Source organism: Pleurodeles waltl, chromosome 6 (assembly GCF_031143425.1).
Source record: "Pleurodeles waltl isolate 20211129_DDA chromosome 6, aPleWal1.hap1.20221129, whole genome shotgun sequence".
NCBI classification, from domain to species: Eukaryota; Metazoa; Chordata; class Amphibia; order Caudata; family Salamandridae; genus Pleurodeles; species Pleurodeles waltl.
Window position 1 is genome coordinate 1,531,165,605 of NC_090445.1, and position 18,715 is coordinate 1,531,184,319.

The following is an 18,715-nucleotide window of genomic DNA, read 5'->3' on the forward strand; positions in this document are numbered from 1 at the left end:
ATGTGTTTGTGGATTATTATAGGTTGAAATGCTTTCAACGCTAGAAATACTGCCAGTAATTCTAAGTGATTTATGTGAAATGTCTCTGTTGAGTGTCCCATTGTCCTTGGATGCTGTGTTGGTTGAGGTGTGCTCCCCACCCTATCATGGAGGCATCTGTTGTTATTACGTATTGAGGCACTGGGTCTTGAAAAGGCCGCCCTTTCTTTAAATTTATAGTGTTCCACCATTGAAGCGAGGTGTATGTTTGGCGGTCTATCAACACTAGATCTTGAAGTTGACCCTGTGCCTGTGACCATTGTGATGCTAGGCACTGTTGTAAGGGCCGCATGTGCAATCTTGCGTATGGGACAATGGCTATGCATGAGGACATCATGCCTAGTAGTTGCATCACTATCTTGACTTGTATCTTTTGTTTTGGGTGCATGGCCTGTATTACATTGTGAAATGCCTGTACTCTTTGTGGACTTGGAGTGGCAATCCCTTTTGTTGTGTTGATTGTCGCTCCTAAGTATTGTTGTATTTGACACGGCTGAAGGTGTGACTTGTTGTAGTTGAGTGAGAAACCTAGTTTGTGAAGGGTTTCTATGACATACTTTGTGTGTTGTGAGCACCGTTCCTGCGTGTTGGTTTTTATTAACCAATCGTCTAGGTACGGGAATACATGTATTTGCGGTCTTATGAGCAGCCACTACTGCCAGGCATTTTGTAAAAACTCTTGGCGCAGTTGTTATCCCGAATGGCAACACCTTGAATTGGTAATGTACCCCTTGGAATACAAACCTTAAGTAATTTCTGTGTGAAGGATGTATTGGTATATGGAAGTACGCATCCTTTAGGTCTAGTGTTGTCATGTAGTCTTGTTTGAGCAATGGGATTACGTCCTGCAGTGTCACCATGTGAGAGTGATCTGATTTGATGTAGATATTTAATGTTCTGAGATCTAATATAGGTCTTAGAGTTTTGTCTTTTTTGGGTATGAGAAAGTACAGTGAGTAAACTCCTCTTCCTCTCTGATGAATTGGTACCAACTCTATTGCATCTTTTTGCGACAACGCTTGGACTTCTAGGTGTAGAAGATCTATGTGTTGTTTTGACATGTTGTGTGTTTTCGGTGGGACATTTGGAGGGAATTCTAGAAATTCTATGCAATAACCATGCTGGATAATGGCTAGGACCCACGTGTCTGTTGTTATTTCCTCCCAGTTTTTGTAGAACTTGGTTAGTCTCCCCCCCACTGGTGTTATGTGTTGGGGATTTGTGACATTGAAGTCACTGTTTATTTTGTGGAGTTTTGGGACTTTGGAACTTCCCTCTACTCTTTGGGAAATGTCCCCCTCTATATTGTCCCCGAAAAGTACCCCGCTGGTATTGGCTCTGATAAGTGGGCCTTGTTTGTGATGTTGTGGGTTCAGTGCTTTGTCCTCGAAATCCCCCTCGAAACCGTGACTTTCGAAATGTGCCTCTGCTCTGTGGGGAGTAGAGTACACCCATGGCTTTGGCCGTATCAGTGTCTTTTTAAAGTTTTTCGATAGCAGTGTCCACCTCCGGCCCAAACAACTGCTGTCCGTTAAATGGCATATTCAGCACAGCTTGTTGTATTTCCGGCTTGAATCCAGATGTACGCAGCCATGCATGTCTCCTTATTGTTACTGCTGTATTTACAGTCCTAGCAGCTGTGTCTGCTGCATCCATTGCTGACCGTATCTGATTGTTCGAGATACTTTGTCCTTCCTCCACCACTTGTTGTGCTCTTTTTTGGAACTCCTTGGGCAAATGTTCTATAAAATGCTGCATTTCGTCCCAATGAGCCCTATCATATCTTGCCAACAAGGCCTGTGAGTTGGCAATGCACCATTGGTTGGCTGCTTGTGCCGCCACTCTTTTCCCAGCCGCGTCAAACTTACGACTCTCTTTGTCTGGAGGTGGTGCATCTCCTGAAGGTGTGTGAGTTCGCCCTCTTGCGTGCTGCACCTACTACCACTGAGTCTGGTGTTAGCTGTTGTGTGATGTACACAGGGTTTGTTGGTGGCGGTTTATATTTTTTCTCCACTCTTGGAGTTATGGCCCTTCCTTTGACAGGCTCTTCAAACACTTGTTTGGAGTGTTTTAGCATTCCAGGTAGCATGGGTAGGCTCTGGTACTGGCTATGTGTGGACGACAGTGTGTTAAATAAAAAGTCATCTTCAATTGGTTCTGCATGGAGGCTGACGTTATGAAACGCCGCTGTTCTTGACACCACCTCTGTGTATGCGGTAGAATCCTCAGGTGGTGACGGTCTAGCTGGATAACAGTCGGGACTGTTATCTGACACTGGTGCATCATAAAGATCCCAGGCGTCTGGATCATCCTGACTCATCCCTGTATGAGTTGGGGACTGCATCACTGGTGGAGTGGCTACCGGTGATGGTTGTGGTGAGCGTTGTGGAGATGGTGGTGGGGTTACTTGTCTTGCCACCTTTGCCTGTGGCTGCTTGTCTTTCTCTTGGAAGGCAAGTTTCAGTTTCATTCGTATTGGAGTGAGAGTACTGATCTTCCCGGTCTCCTTTTGAATGTGGAGACTTCTTTGTGTGTAATCTGGCTCCACTGTCTCTAGCTCCTGGCCAAATCTATGTGTTTGCATTTGTGAAGACAGTCCTTGTTCCTCTGTATACAAACTTGTTTTCAGTTCCGAGGCCGGATGTTTCGGTGCCGAAACTTTTTCGGCTGCTTTTTTCGGTTCCGACGACACTTTTTTGCTCTTCGGCGTAGTGATATCTCGGTGCCGACTTGTTTCGGTGCCGCTCTCTCGGTGCTGAGATTGCTCTGACCCGGTGTCTCAGGGTTGTGTCTGGTCTGTGCCGGTATCTCGACCGGAGTCGGATGACTTCGACACCTGCATGCCCTTTTTCGGTGCCGATGCTCGGTCACCTATTTTTCGGGTTAAGCCATGGCCTGCCGGCGGTGGCGTCCCCTGGGCTTTTGTGGTCTTTACGTGAGTTTTGTGTATCAACGTCTTACTCACGGTTTTTGGCGTCTGTTCAGGATCGACGTCTTCCGAGTCCGAATCCTCGATGGAGAATGCTTCCTCTTCTTCCTCCATGTGTTTTTGTCCTATCGGCACCGACGCCATCTGTAGTCTTCTTGCTCTTCGGTCCCTTAAGGTTCCTGGACCGAAACGCTCGACAGGCCTCACAAGTATCCTCCTTGTGTTCTGGAGACAAACCCAAATTACAGACCAGATGCTGATCTGTATAAGGATAATTGTTGTGACATTCGGGGCAGAAGCGGAATGGGGTCCGTTCCATTAGCCTTGAAGACGCATGTGGTCGGGCCGACCAGGCCCCGCCGGGGAATCGAAAACCCTGAAGGGCCGCCGGAGCTCTTCAAAATTCGGGCTCGATCTGTTGAAACTAACCCGATACCGAACGTAAACAATACCGTCACATTTTCCGAGATTTTCACTAACTTTCCGAACTGAAACGCGGAGCAAAAAGGATCACGTCCGAACCCGATGGCGGAAAGAAAACAATCTAAGATGGAGTCGACGCCCATGCGCAATGGAGCCGAAAGGGGAGGAGTCCCTCGATCTTGTGACTCAAAGACTTCTTCGAAGAAAAACAACTGGAGCCGCATCACAAGATTGAGTGTCTTGGGGTCTAGACGTCTGATTTGACCTTTGTTTTGAGTCAAGAGGTCTGGTCTGTTGGGAAGTTTGTGGTGGGAACCACAGAGAGATCCAATAGTGTTGTGTGCCAAGGTTGACGTGTCCATGTAGGAGCTACAAGAATCATGGCGAGTGATGTGTGCTTCAATTTACGTACCAGAAATGGAATGAGTGGGAGAGGCGGAAAAGGGTAAGCAAATATTCCTAACCAATTCATCCATAGGGAATTGCCCTTGGACTGAGGGTGTGGGTATCTGGATGCAAAGCTTTGGCCTTTTGAGTTTTCTACGCTAGCGAAGAGATCTATTTCTGGTGTTCCCCAGAGGCGAAAGTATTGGTGAAGTACTTCTGGGTGAATTCCCCACTTGTGGACTTGTTGTTGCATCCTGCTTAATAGGTCTGCAAACTGATTGTACTTTCTTGGGAGATATTCTGCCAGTAACTGAATGTGATTGTGAATCACCCACTTCCAAATTGTCTGAGCTAGAAGGGACAACTGAGATGAGTGTGTGTGTGTGTGTGTGTGTGTGTGTGTACCACTGTTTCTGCAGATAATACATATTTGTCATGTTGTCTGTGCGATCTAGAACCACTTTGTGGGAGAGTTGTGGCAGAAACGCTTTGAGTGCTGAAAAGACTGCAAGTAACTCCAGTAGCTGATGTGGTAAGTTTGTTGAATGGGATCCTATTTGCCTTGTATTGAGAGGTTGTTAAGGTGAGCTTCCCAACCTATCAGTGATGTGTCTGTAGTGAGAGTGATCTGAGGCACCGGGTCTTGAAAGGGCTGCCCTTTTGAAAGGTTGGTGGGATCCACCATTGCAGAGAGCGGTGAGCTTGGCGTCAAACACCACTAGATCATGAAGCCGACCCTGTAACTGAGACCACTGACGAGACAGACACTGCTGTAGTGGATGCATGTGTAGTCTTGCACGAGGAACAATGGCAATGCAGGATGTTATTGTCCCTAATAACTGCATCAGTAATCTGACTGTGTAAGTATGGTTCTCCTGTGATTGAGACAGAACTTTTTGGAAAGTTTGAATCTGTGCTGGGTTTGGGTATGCCAACCCTGAGTGAGTATTGAGAATTGCTGCCAGATAAGGTTGTATCTATGAGGGTTGGAGATGGGATTTGAGAAAGTTGATTGTAAATCCCAGACTGTGGTGAAGGTTTACCGTGTCTTGAGTAGGTTTCTGACATTGGTGGATGGTAGCCAATCTTCCAAGTATGGGAAAACATGAATGCGTTGCCTTCTAAGAAATGCAGCTACTACAGCTAAGCATTTTGTAAATACTCTTGGGGCTGTTGTTACTCTGGATGGTAGTACTTTGAATTGATAATGTTTTCCCGCAAAGACGAATTGTAGACATTTGCGACGTGCTGGGTGTGTGGGTATGAGGAAATAAGCATCTTTGAGGTGTAATGTCATGTAATCTCCTTGTTGTAATAGAGGAATAACATCTTACAGATTGACCATATGGAAATGCTCTGAAGTATGTATATATTGAGATGTCTGATATTTAGAATTGGTCTGAATGAGCAATTGTGAGAATGGAGATGAGTTCTAGACAGTAACCATATTGGATAATTGATAGAACCCATTGATCCGTGGTGATACTGGATCATTGGGGATAGAAATGGAGTAGTATTCCCCCTACTGGATAACTGTGTGCTGCTGGAAGGTGTAGCCTGTCTCTGTCATCTGTTTGAAGCAGAACCTCTAGAGGTGGATGTCTTCCTTCTACCTCTAATATTGGCACCTCTATATGAGCCTCCAAAAGGAAGCCCAGTTGTAAAAGTGTGTGGTTTGTTTTGTTTGGGAGTTTGAAGGCTGAGTAGACGTTGATTTGAAACCTCCCCTAAATTTTGCCAGACGAAAAGTGCCCCTTTGAGGTGTAGTGAATAAGACCCTCGTTGCCTTTGCTGTCTGAGTCTTTTTTAAGTTTTTCTATGGTGGTGTCAACCTGCTGTCCAAATAAATGTTCCTTTTCAAAAGGCATATAAAGCACTGTCTGTTGTATTTCAGGTTTGAACCCAGAGCATCTTAACCAAGCATGTCTCCTAATAACGTTAGTATTAATGCCCCATGCGGCTGTGTCAGCAGCATCAGCTGTGCACCGAATGGCATTATTGGAAATAGTTTGGCCCTCGGAAACTATCTCCTGTCCCCTTTTCCAGTGTTCTTCTGGGAGATATTGGAGAAGCTCCTCCATTTAGTCCCATTGGGCCCTATCATGTCATGCTACAAGAGTTTGGGAATTGGCGATATTCAAATGAGTGGCTGTGTGTGCCGCTACCCATTTACCTGTGGGATCTAGTTACTTACTTTCCTTATCAGGAGGAGGTGCATCTCCTGTTGATTGACTGTTGGCCTGCTTACGTGCTGCACTAACTATAATGGAATCTGGGGGCAATTGTGACGTAAAGTATATAGGGTCTATGGGAACTGGTTTGTATTTTTTTCCAACTCTTGGAGCAGTTACTCTAGATCTGACAGGCTCTTTAAAAATGTCTGTAGCATGTCTAGGCATGACTGGTAGCATGGGATGAAATGGACTTTCCTTGTGGGTGGAAGTTAGTGTGTTAAATAGAAAATCTTCCTCAATTGGGCCAGAATGGATTTGGACATTAGGGTAGGCAGCCCCCCATATTATGACTTGCTAATAAGATGTTACGTCTTCAGGTGGTGAAGGACGTGCAGGATATTAATCAGGGTCATTTGGAAGTATGGGATCTATGTAATAAGAATCCCATAGGGCTGTGTCTCGCATGTCATATCAGTGAGGTGTTGGTGAACCTTGTGTAGAGAATTGTGGAGAAAATTGTGGCTCCACTATAGGTGGAGGAGATTGTGGAGGAGAAGTGATAGGAAGTACAGGAGAGTGTGGGGGAGAAGGCCTAGGTTGTACTGGAGCCTTTTCTTTGGATAGCCTCTTGGGTGGAGGAGCTGTATCCAAATCTTCTTTAAAATGTACGTTTCCTTTTAATTGGAACTGGAGGAGAAGCAATAATTCATCCAGTAAATTTTTTAATAATAATTTGGAGCTGATTAGCGTCCATTGTTTCAAGGCTTCGCTCCACTCTTGAGTCTGAAGAAAGATTTGAGTCTTTTGAAGTATGGATTTCCAATTCCGAAATTTTCAGATCCTTTTGTCGAACTGAAACCTTCGGCTCCAAAGCATACAAAGATGGTTTCTTGGTCAGAGCCAAAACACTTGGGTCGAAGGTTCGACTCAATCCCAAGACTGAATGAGGTGTAGTCCTAGTGGTCGATGCCGAAGACGTTTTTGTCTTGACTATTTTCTGTGCTGAGCCCGAAGGTGGGGCATCTGAATGTAATTTTCAGATCTGACCATGGCCTGAAGGCAGTGGTGGACCAACTACTGTCTTATGTGGCTCCTTTAATGTATTTATATGTGGGCTCGGGTAGTACTCACAGTTTGTGCAGAGTTAAGAGGCTGACTTTCAATGTGCGATTGAACATGAGTCAGAACCTCCATTAGAAAAAGCCCCTTGTTGATGGATCTCCTCCTGCGCTTGTTCTTCCCCAAAGACATCAGGGGTGTCTTCCTGCGTCTTCAATGACATTTCCAATCAACGCACTCTTCGGTCTCATAGCGTTTTCTTGGAATGAAAAGATTGACAGGGGTTGTAGGTTTTTTCCCTGTAGTCCGGTAACAAGCAGAGATTACACACTTGGTGGTGATCAGTGTGTGGGAATTTCAAATGGCATCGAGGGCACAAAGGAAGAGTCTGTTCCATGCATTTCTCGGCACCACGTGGAGTACTAGGCCCGAGATGGGATTTGGTGCCCTGAAGGGCAGTGATACCGAAGACCGACATGGAAATTCAAATTGAATGTGTAATACTGAGAAAACGCGATCTAAATACAATAGCGTCACTGAAGTAAGACGGAAAGAAGTGTTCAGAGTATACAAAGTCAAGAAATACCAGAGTGAGAGGAATACATGTCAGAAGCTGACAGAGAAAGAAAACAATCTAACAAAGGACTCTATGCCCATACGCATTATCACCGAGAGGAGGAGTCACTCGATCTAGTGAATCAAAAAGATTCTTTGTAGAAAAACAACTTGTAGCACTCTGGGCCCAACACTAGATGGTGGACTTGTGTACCTACAGCCACACATGCCACTGAAGATTCGTTTACAATAAGATAGTTAAGATATACGCTTCTCTGGCTGTTTCTGAATAACCAGGGCAGAATTTAGACACAAATACTTCCCTGAAAACCGATATGAGTCACTCTTATGAATGTAATCTAGCGAAGTTTAGGTTATTAGATCTTTTAACACCAAAATCTCTTGTAGATTTCATGAAATCCAGCTTCCCTTGGAATCCTCTTTCTCCTGACCAGATGAGGAAGAATAATACAGTGGTGTATCCCACATACTGCCGCTTTTGAACTCTTCTTTAACAAAAGGTAAGGCTCCTTCATCTTGGAAACACAGCATTGTTGTCCTACTTTAAAATCTACTTTGAATCCTATAACATGGACAAACTATCGTCCCATTTCGCTTCTTCCTATCTAAAAGGACATCATAGAAAAGCATGCTAACATCCAGCTTTCTAATTACTTGGAATTTTCTGATCTGTTGCATCCTTCTCAGTTGGGATTTCATCCTGGCTTCAGTGCGGAACCTGCTGTTTTTGGTGCAGCAGAGCTTGATCTTGGGGGCACTGCTGCCCTCATTCTTTTAGATCACAGTTCTGCCTTTGACATTGTATTTCATCCAATGTTATTTCAGAAACTTGTAGATATTAGCATTCAGGACACTGCCCTCGCCTGGTTCTTATAATTTTTACAGGATCACTTTTCCAGGATTTTCCAAACCATAGGTGTCATCTACCTTCTCGCATACCACAAGGCTCCTCACTGAGCACTACACTTTTTAACATTTATGTTAGGCCTCTGGCTGATTTAGTTGAAGGTTCTGGTCGGTCACTTTTCATTTACGCCAATGATTCTCAGATCATTGTTAGCCTGAGTGCAGTGAATGAGAATAAGACAACCAATTTTCATCTGTCTTGCAGCTTTTTCAAGATGGATGAGACTCAATTTTCTCAAGCTAAATAGGGACAAAACAGAAGTGGTGGTTGTGGGTATAAACCCCATCTTTGGGGCCCTCAGTGGCGGCCAGCTGATATTGGGCCTAAACCCATTCCTTGTAAAGCAGTCAAGAGCCTCAGCTTCTAGCTGGATCAACGGCTCTTCATGGATGTCCAAATTTCCCAAACTCCTGCCCACTTTTTTTGGATACTTAAATATATTGAGAAGATGCTCTTGCTCTTACCCATCTCTACTCAAAAACAGTGGTTAACGCCCTGATCATAACCAGGCTGGATTATGGAAACATGCTTTATTTAGGCGCTCAAAAAATAACTAGAGACTTTAGATTGTCCAAAATTGGGCATCACGGTTATGTCACATGCCAAGCTATCAATCTGTTGCTATTAAGCTCCACTCTGTTCATTGGCTGATGATCGAGAAGAACAACCATTTGAAAGCTTAATGCATAGCGCTTTGTATGGTGGTGGTCCTCTTTATTTTAGAGCTCTGGTACAATGGTATTTTCTTAAGCATCCTTTACACTCAGGAAATCAGTTCTTAACTATTATACCTCACTAAAAACGTGTGTGACATTGAGGTAGATCTTTTGCTGTGCTTTGCACTACTCTTTGGAACTCTCTTCCAAACATGCACCACTTTTCAGGGTTTCTGTAAGTTGCTGAAAACTTGGCTCTTTTGGGCACCTTTTGTGACAACAGCAAACAGCAGACTAACTTTCACATGTTAGGGGACAGTGTTTCAAAGTTACCTAAGATATAAAAGAGAGCTCCCAACAGGATAGAAGTCAAATTTAACAATTTTCCTCTCCCAAAAGGCATTTTGGATATTTTCAAACATACACTGTTGGCAGATTAGGCAGAGACGTCTATTCTGTTTTTTTTTTAGTTTGCTTCTGTATGATCTAGTCATTGCAGTCACTTCACCCACTAACCAACTTGCTTTGGAAAGTAATCAACTCAGGATATTCATACATTCAACTAAAACAAAATCATAATATTAAGTCTAACCAACTCATCGCCCTTCCACTTAAATAAAAGTAACTAATTTACTTCAGCCAACACAATTAATTTACCATACCAACACTACAAACAAATTAGTTCTCAGTGCCATAGCTCTATTCATTCGCCACTTGAAAAATATTAAAGCTGTTAAGATTAAGACCAGCGTGTGCCTCAAAACTATTAAGAGGTCCAAGCAAAGGAATTACTACCATAAGTACGAAATTAACCAACTTGTTTAGGTGCCAACCTCTGCCAGAAGATAGTCCAATGATAAAGAGCAAAGCTGTGTCACCAAGTGCAACATCTGTGGGTAGATCCCAACTGTGGCTATTGCCCAACAGCGCAACCGGCAAATGCAGGTTTTACAGAATTCATTCAACAGAGTATTTCATTATCGGATCAATCTAATATCTACACCCTTCCAGGCATCAACTGAGACTCACTCTGGTTAGAGAAGTTGTGGTTGCGTCTGGAGCACTCATACCTCAAATTCTTCCCAGAATCCCTGCTTGGCTTTTTCTGTGTTGTCCGCCATCTTGTTCAACTCTTTGACTCTATTTTCGATGTTTGCAGCATTGATCCTAGTGGTATTGAATGGCTGGAAAGATTGTGAAAGAAGACCAATCAGCTTTGGTGGAAAGATCATACAACAACAACAAGAGTTATAAAAGCAATGAGTTGAAGCAGGGGCACCAACATAGAACATTAGCTAAGTTATAGCTAAAGGCATTGGAAGGATCCAGTGTAGTGCTGCAATGGAAATGCTGTTCCTCTGGTGCAGACGCAACAAGACTCTGCTGCTCTGCCACTGCTTACGTTGAACAACAAAATGATGGTCCTGTTCGCCACTGCTAACACTGTAGGTAATCGTAAAAAAAGTTGATCACTAGGAGAGGTGCTTGCTCTTCCAGTGTTGACGCCGTAGTGTAGGACTCAAGATAGGCAATGTACGTCCTATTCTGACAATCCAGCAAAGATTAGTGATGCTGTTGTCCTAATGCTCAAAGCAGACACAGAAGCATTAGGTTATGTGCTCTACTGATGACACTGTATGACAGGACTCTGGGAAGAGTAATCATAATGCAGGCACTGGAGGGAAGAACTATGGTTGCTGCTGTCTGTCCAGTGCCTACACTGCACACCAGATCAGAACTTTCATCCAGTCCAGGAGAGAGAATGTCAGGTCAGGACTAGGAGAAGGACAGATATTGTATAGCAGAGTAGGATATATTATTCAAACTGTAAAAAAGTGTGCTCTGCCAAAGGAGAGCAAAGAGCGCAAGCACAGCACAGTATATCCAAATAGCTACAGTACGCTATCCATGCATTCTACAACATGCATCAAGTGTGTCCTGTACCTGTTTGAGATGGACCACAGCTCCAGATTTTTCTACCATTGGGTTTTTCTTGTAGTGCTCCACTAAATCCGTGAGGGTGTCAAATCGCTCTCCACCGCCAACGTCATACTTTCCATCAGGCTGGAGGACAGGAGAGAAAAGAAAAGCAAAAGATCCCATTAAGTCACACGGCCATCTGGACCATTGTAGAGGAATGAACCCATATGTGACCATCTGGAGAAGGGCCAAACACAATCACCTGAATAACAGCAAATCAAGCACATAAGGAGAACGAAGACTTCTGTGCCAGCTGTAAGTGTGCAACTTTCTAGCTGAGACATTGCCATGGACACATCTGGATCACATAAGCTATGAAACCTTCTGTGCCTGCCCAAGCCCCATGTATACAGAATCAAGCTTACATAATTCTCGGTCTCCCCAGGACGTAGCATCACACTAAACAAATGGCACCAATCTGGGAATGTGAGATAGACGGTGATCTTCCCAAGATGACAAAAGTGTGTGATAGAAGCGAGGGTAATGGAATGATGCCACAACCACTCTATTGTAGGAATGCAGGTCTAAGAATCTGAGGGCAATATAAACTATGATCTAATGCTTCCCTGTACTGCTCACATTTTAGATGTCCTTCCCTCACACTCTTATCACCATGAATTTCATTTCCTTTCTTATTCCGCAAACGCAAGGCCTACTACAAAGTCATTGCTGTCTCCGCTCTAGCGCACCTGAAACCGGATCATGACATGAGTGACACGAGGCTTGCGATCGCCATTCTCCATCTTCTCTTCATTGGTCAGTACAGACAGTACAAAGTCTCCTGGTTTGCTCTGGCTCTCCCGTACCAAAAAACTACCCGGCTTCCCCTTCTCCGTGAGCAACTTCTCTGCCTCCTTTCCGGAAAGGTGGCCATGGTACCACCTAGAAACAAAAAGGAGGTTTATTCAACCATGTGGTACATTGATAGAAGAATGCATCCAGCTAGAAGTCACATTTTGTAAAAAGCAGAGACTGTGATTATTTTGTAATACGTGCATCCATTGCCGAAGGTGAGGCACTGGCATGCTCAATGACAGAATGGGCAAATCTTTGAGTCGACAAATACTCACTGCTCCCTCATGCGGGTTCACCTACCATTGCCTTTTATTTCGAGTTATCTGACTTGGTGAATGCTAAAACTGTATTTACTACACAGAATCCTAGGGCAGTGAGAATCTTTTCAAATAAATTATTTTGACAGCTGCAGCCAATATCTTTGGTGGTAAAGAACCTACTTATCAGTGTTGGTGATAAATTATTTAGAATTAACAGTAATTGGTATTTACACAGTAAAATCTGAAACAAAGACAATGAATAAAAAGAAATTACAGTTTCCTTTCACAATCAATCAAATAATCTTTATTCGAAATGTTGAAGACATCCATAAAAGATACACACACAATTAGTAAGACATAATAAAAACACTAAACAGTAGAATACATAGCTTAAGAACCATGAATTCCATTGTTTAAAATGCAAGATTAATAATCAAGTCTTTTTCGATAGGACACAGATGCCTTAAGGAAGCTGCTCAATCTGAGACATACGTCTTTGCTAGGCAACGATTGCAAGAACCTAAGAGCAACTCTACATTGCTTAAAACTATGAAGTTAAAAAGAGGCAATAAATAACGTGCCCTAAAAGATTTATACAAAGTGCAAAAATATATAAAGTGCAGTAAGGACTGAGAGGAGGCATTGTCACAAACACATTTCTTGCCATTTAAACTGTCATAGTGACCCTGCGAGAAATGCAACATGTTACATACAGTACCCGCCCTAAATTTTAACAGAACTTTTTTCCCGGTTGTTGGGCATGAAAGACAAATATGATTCAAAACCATCAATAGTCTTCAAAAAGGCACAGTTCCGCACAAGTGGTTTACTCAGTAATACATGTTCTCTTTCCAAACATTTTATCAAGAAACAACCATTTTACAATGGTTTTATCCGCCCTACGTATGGATGCTGGATTGTCGAACAAACTAGTTTTATTCAAGACAGCAAAAGTGCATTTTACATAAGCAAGACATGAAATATCCAGGACCAGTACACAGCAAATACAATCCGAAATAATGTTTAAGGGAAAGAGGTATTGTCATTATACCAAACAGAGCCACAATAAGACGGGCCCCAGTTTAATAAAATCCTCAAGGTACGATAAAGCCATCTCTTCATGACAAATAAAGTGAGTCATTGAATGAGGAAGGGAGAGAAGTTGCCTACAAAAATCAATTCTCTTCAGCTTGAATCAAAAGAATCAGTTTAGCCACAAATACCACACCCAAAACTGGCAACGGGCACAGGCTGCTTAGAATAAACATCAAGGAGGGGCAAAATAGGCTTACCTCCTACAGATTTACAAATGTTAAAAATGGAACAAATGGCTTACTTGAATTTAGAATTTCTAAACCAAGTCTTCTCCATCCATGAACCGTTAGAATCAAAGACAAGACCAAGGTAGGGGAATTAAAAACATTCTTAATGCAATTCTCATTTACCTGTAGTGTGCGCATCAAGTAACGTGTATGACCGCAAGCTATGATCTGCGATTTGGCGTAGTTAGAAAGCAGATCGAGATCAGACATGAAATCTGTAAAGGTATGTACTGAACTCCTAAAGGCTTTTGGAGTCTGTGCTATGAGTACAGCATCGTTATCATATAGCAGTGGGGGTACTGGAACAGAGTCAATACGTGGAACGTCAGGAGTATCAGGGCATAAGTGAGCATGAAGTTTGTTAATATATAGTATAAATAGGAGAGGCGCGAATACGCATCCTTGCCTGACACCACATTTCAAACTAACAGGGTCAGATAATTCACTGTTAGGACCAAATCTAACCTTGGCATTTAAATCACAATGTAAACAAGCTAGGAAGTGCACGATTGCAGCATCTACACCCACCTCCAACAGACCCATCCAAAGTTTCCTGCAGTTTACCATAAAGGTGGAAGATAAGTCCATAAAAGGCAAGATATAATGGTGTCTTGGCTACAGTGTACGTTCCTATCAGCAAATTCAGATGTAAAGATTGTTCCATAGCGCCTAAGTTTTGCCAAAACCATATTGGCAGGAGACCGAATACCCTTATCAGCTCACCATTCGCTCTACCTATTAAACACTCTGCCCAAAACTTTGACTGTAGAATCAATCAGGGATATTGGGCTGGCCCAGTATCCTTATTTTTATAACCAGGAACTATGATGGAACAGAACCAGGAAGGTGGGAGGGCATTCAGATCTACATTGTTAAAAACATTAGCCAACAATGAGACCCAAAATTAAACTCTACACTTAAATAAGTCAATAGGTACCCCATCTGGCCCAAGTGCTTTAGAGGGGGAGCTGCAGTTGAGGGTATCCACCACCTCCTCCACTGAAAAAACAAGTCCAGCACCACATCGAGTGTCTCCTTGCAGAAATAGGTCAAGGGTGACGTAGTCTTCAGAGATGCTACAATAAATTGTGTTAAAGTGTGCCACTCCTTGATCCCCAGAAATGTGACTGCTCAATAGGCATGAATATTTCTCTTGTGTTTTTATATCCCTAACCACTTTCCAAAATTCCTGGGGTTTCTTGAGGGATGCAGCACAGGTTAAATGGTGCCAACTGGCTAGTTGAATATACCACTTTCTGACTCTCTGTACCTCTTTATATCTAAACCTGGCCTGGACAATCTCTTCAGGGTTTCTGGGTGTGGCTGTCAAAGCAAGTCGCAATTCCCTGTTCGCTTGACAGCAAGTTTTATCAAACCATTGTGCAGGTGGCCAGAATACCTAAAAAAAAATGGCAACAGCAACTGATCTAATTAAGCTGCACATGGTCCTGAATTCAACACACAAATTTCCCTGAGAAGGAGTCTCTACCAAACAATAATTCAAAACAATACCTAGGTTATCCCTGAGAAATTCTCCTAAGAATTTAGCAGGATGTAGCTGGTGCCAAGCAAGTCTGAAGTCATTGTGCAGAGTAGATAGTTGCACAGCTACTTCTTTTGACCCCTCAATTACATCTAATAGTAAAAATAAAGTTGTGATCAAGTTATTATTATCAATAAATGCTGATCGTAATATCTCGCTCTTGTGCAAATAATGTAAAAAACCTCAGGTTGAGAAACAAAAATGTATAGAGTGGATTCACAGCCCCGTCCCTCAAAAGTGTATATTCTGTGTAGGGTGTCGTAGACTGACTCGTGTATGTTAACAAGGTCATAATCCAAAATACAGTGATTTAACTCTTCCCCTCTTGAATCACAAGAACTCACAACTGCTGATTAATTGACTAAATACCTGCCACTCAAGTCCCGACCTGGGTGCTCAAGTTTGGCGTTAGTCACCGCAGATCATAATATTACAGCCCGAGGAAGCTGTTTTAGAACTGGACATGAGCGCCTATAATGCAAAATAAAATCCTAAAATTCCTATTCATAGTTCTAGGAAAATCATTCTTATAAGAATTAATTATATAAAATTTAAAAACAGTGAGGGCCAATAAGTTCAAGCACCTGAGCTTCTGGGCAACTAAGACTCATTTGGGTTATTTTGACCTTCACACCCAGTTTAATCCATGTTAGTAACCCTCCCTTGGGTCGCCCGAGGTTGACAGGCTAGCGTGAATGGATTAACAAGAACAGTCATTAAGGGAACTGGTGATAAAGCCCAGGTTTCCTGCAAAATAATAATGTTATCAAGTGCTATCAGGGAAAGCCATTCACTGCTGCATGTTACTCTTACATCCCATGGATACAGGAATACCTACCAGTCAGTCACTCCCCTCCAGCCCTTCTAGGGGCGAATATTTGTTAAAGCGACCCCTAGCATATCTGGAATACAATATGAAAGTGGCTTCTACTAGGAGAGGCACCCAAAACTGATCCTGATGGTGTCTGCAAGACAGGTGGTTTATAAAATTGCCCAAGAGAAGGGCAAAAATCTGAAAGCACCCAGGAAGAGTTTCCGACAGGTTAAAAGATTACGGACAACATTAAAATCTCTAAAATTCACCACCCCACAATCACCCAAAAACGCTTTAGGAGATGATCCACTCAACCCTTCTCTCTATTATGATTTGGGTAGAGAATTTGGGGTCCAGACCCATATAATTAGTACACCAGTGAAGGACCTTAAAAATCAGTTGTTCGGAGGACTTAATCTGAGACTGCTTCAGTCTGGGTACGTTAGCAAGTATTATAGCATAAGTACACTCTGAAGGGGGTAGGTTCAATATTTGGTCTTTCCTGCTGCTATACCCTGTGCTCCTCCCTTGTTGCTCAGGACCATTAAGAACGGCACACTCCATTTCAGCACCACCCCCAGTTGCTCGGGCAAAAGTTCTTGCCGTGATGGAAGGTAAGAGAAAACAGAGGTGTAGGAGGCGAGACTGGCTTGTAGTGAGTACCAAGGGGTACTTGCACCTTGCACCAGGCCCAGTTATCACAGTACCACTTAGTGTCATATGCACAATATATGCACAATATCATAAGAAAACACAATACACAGTTATACTAAAAATAAAGGTACTTTATTTTTATGACAATATACCAAAGTATCTTAGAGTGTACCCTCAGTGAGAGGATAGGAAATATACACAAGATATATATACACAATAGCAAAAATATGCAGTATAGTCTTAGAAAACAGTGCAAACAATGTATAGTTACAATAGGATGCAATGGGGAAACATAGGGATAGGGGCAACACAAACCATATACTCCAAAAGTGGAATGCGAACCACGAATGGACCCCAAACCTATGTGACCTTGTAGAGGGTCGCTGGGACTATTAGAAAATAGTGAGAGTTAGAAAAATAACCCTCCCCAAGACCCTGAAAAGTGATTGCAAAGTGCACTAAAGTTCCCCTAAGGACCAAGAAGTCGTGTTAGAGGAATAATGCAGGAAAGACACAAACCAACAATGCAACAACTGTGGATTTCCAATCTAGGGTACCTGTGGAACAAGGGGACCAAGTCCAAAAGTCACAAGCAAGTCGGAGATGGGCATATGCCCAGGAAATGCCAGCTGTGGATGCAAAGAAGCTTCTACTGGACAGAAGAAGCTGAGGTTTCTGCAGGAACGAAAAGGGCTAGAGACTTCCCCTTTGGTGGACGGATCCCTCTCGCCGTGGAGAGTCGTGCAGAAGTGTTTTCCCGCCGAAAGAACGCCAACAAGCCTTGCTAGCTGCAAATCGTGCTGTTAGCGTTTTTGGACGCTGCTGTGGCCCTGGAGGGACCAGGAGGTCGCAAATTGGACCAGGAGAGAGAGGGGACGTCGAGCAAGACAAGGAGCCCTCTCAGCAGCAGGTAGCACCCGGAGAAGTGCCAGAAACAGGCACTACGAGGATGCGTGAAACGGTGCTCACCCGAAGTCGCACAAAGGAGTCCCACGTCGCCGGAGACCAACTTAGAAAGTCGTGCAATGCAGGTTAGAGTGCCGTGGACCCAGGCTTGGCTGTGCACAAAGGATTTCCGCCGGAAGTGCACAGGGGCCGGAGTAGCTGCAAAAGTCGCGGTTCCCAGCAATGCAGCCCAGCGAGGTGAGGCAAGGACTTACCTCCACCAAACTTGGACTGAAGAGTCACTGGACTGTGGGGGTCACTTGGACAGAGTCGCTGGATTCGAGGGACCTCGCTCGTCGTGCTGAGAGGAGACCCAAGGGACCGGTAATGCAGCTTTTTGGTGCCTGCGGTTGCAGGGGGAAGATTCCGTCGACCCACGGGAGATTTCTTCGGAGCTTCTGGTGCAGAGAGGAGGCAGACTACCCCCCACAGCATGCACAGGCAGGAAAACAGTCGAGAAGGCGGCAGGATCAGCGTTACAGAGTTGCAGTAGTCGTCTTTGCTACTATGTTGCAGGTTTGCAGGCTTCCAGCGCGGTCAGCAGTCGATTCCTTGGCAGAAGGTGAAGAGAGAGATGCAGAGGAACTCGGATGAGCTCTTGCATTCGTTATCTAAAGTTTCCCCAGAGACAGAGACCCTAAATAGCCAGAAATGAGGGTTTGGCTACCTAGGAGAGAGGATAGGCTACTAACACCTGAAGGAGCCTATCAGAAGGAGTCTCTGACTTCACCTGGTGGCACTGGCCACTCAGAGCAGTCCAGTGTGCCAGCAGCACCTCTGTTTCCAAGATGGCAGAGGTCTGGAGCACACTGGAGGAGCTCTGGACACCTCCCAGGGGAGGTGCAGGTCAGGGGAGTGGTCACTCCCCTTTCCTTTGTCCAGTTTCGCGCCAGAGCAGGGCTAAGGGGTCCCTGAACCGGTGTAGACTGGCTTATGCAGAATTGGGCACATCTGTGCCCAAGAAAGCATTTCCAGAGGCTGGGGGAGGCTACTCCTCCCCTGCCTTCACACCATTTTCCAAAGGGAGAGGGTGTAACACCCTCTCTCAGAGGAAGTCCTTTGTTCTGCCATCCTGGGCCAGGCCTGGCTGGACCCCAGGAGGGCAGATGCCTGTCTGAGGGGTTGGCAGCAGCAGCAGCTGCAGTGAAACCCCAGGAAGGGCAGTTTGGCAGTACCAGGGTCTGTGCTACAGACCACTGGGATCATGGAATTGTGCCAACAATGCCAGGATGGCATAGAGGGGGCAATTCCA

The 18,715-nt window shown here is 44.1% G+C and overlaps 1 protein-coding gene across 1 annotated transcript in view; it reads right to left on the bottom strand.

Moving 5' to 3' along the window:
• Positions 1–18,715, bottom strand: part of LOC138301063 (tyrosine-protein phosphatase non-receptor type 11-like) — a 304,017-nt gene that overhangs the window by 101,009 nt on the left and 184,293 nt on the right. Inside the window, exons 4-6 of the mRNA XM_069241110.1 lie at positions 11,820–12,012; positions 11,095–11,214; positions 10,221–10,334 (exon numbers count right to left, since the gene is read on the bottom strand). Coding sequence (XP_069097211.1) covers positions 10,221–10,334; positions 11,095–11,214; positions 11,820–12,012 — 427 coding nt within the window. The remainder of the gene's footprint in view (positions 1–10,220; positions 10,335–11,094; positions 11,215–11,819; positions 12,013–18,715) is intronic.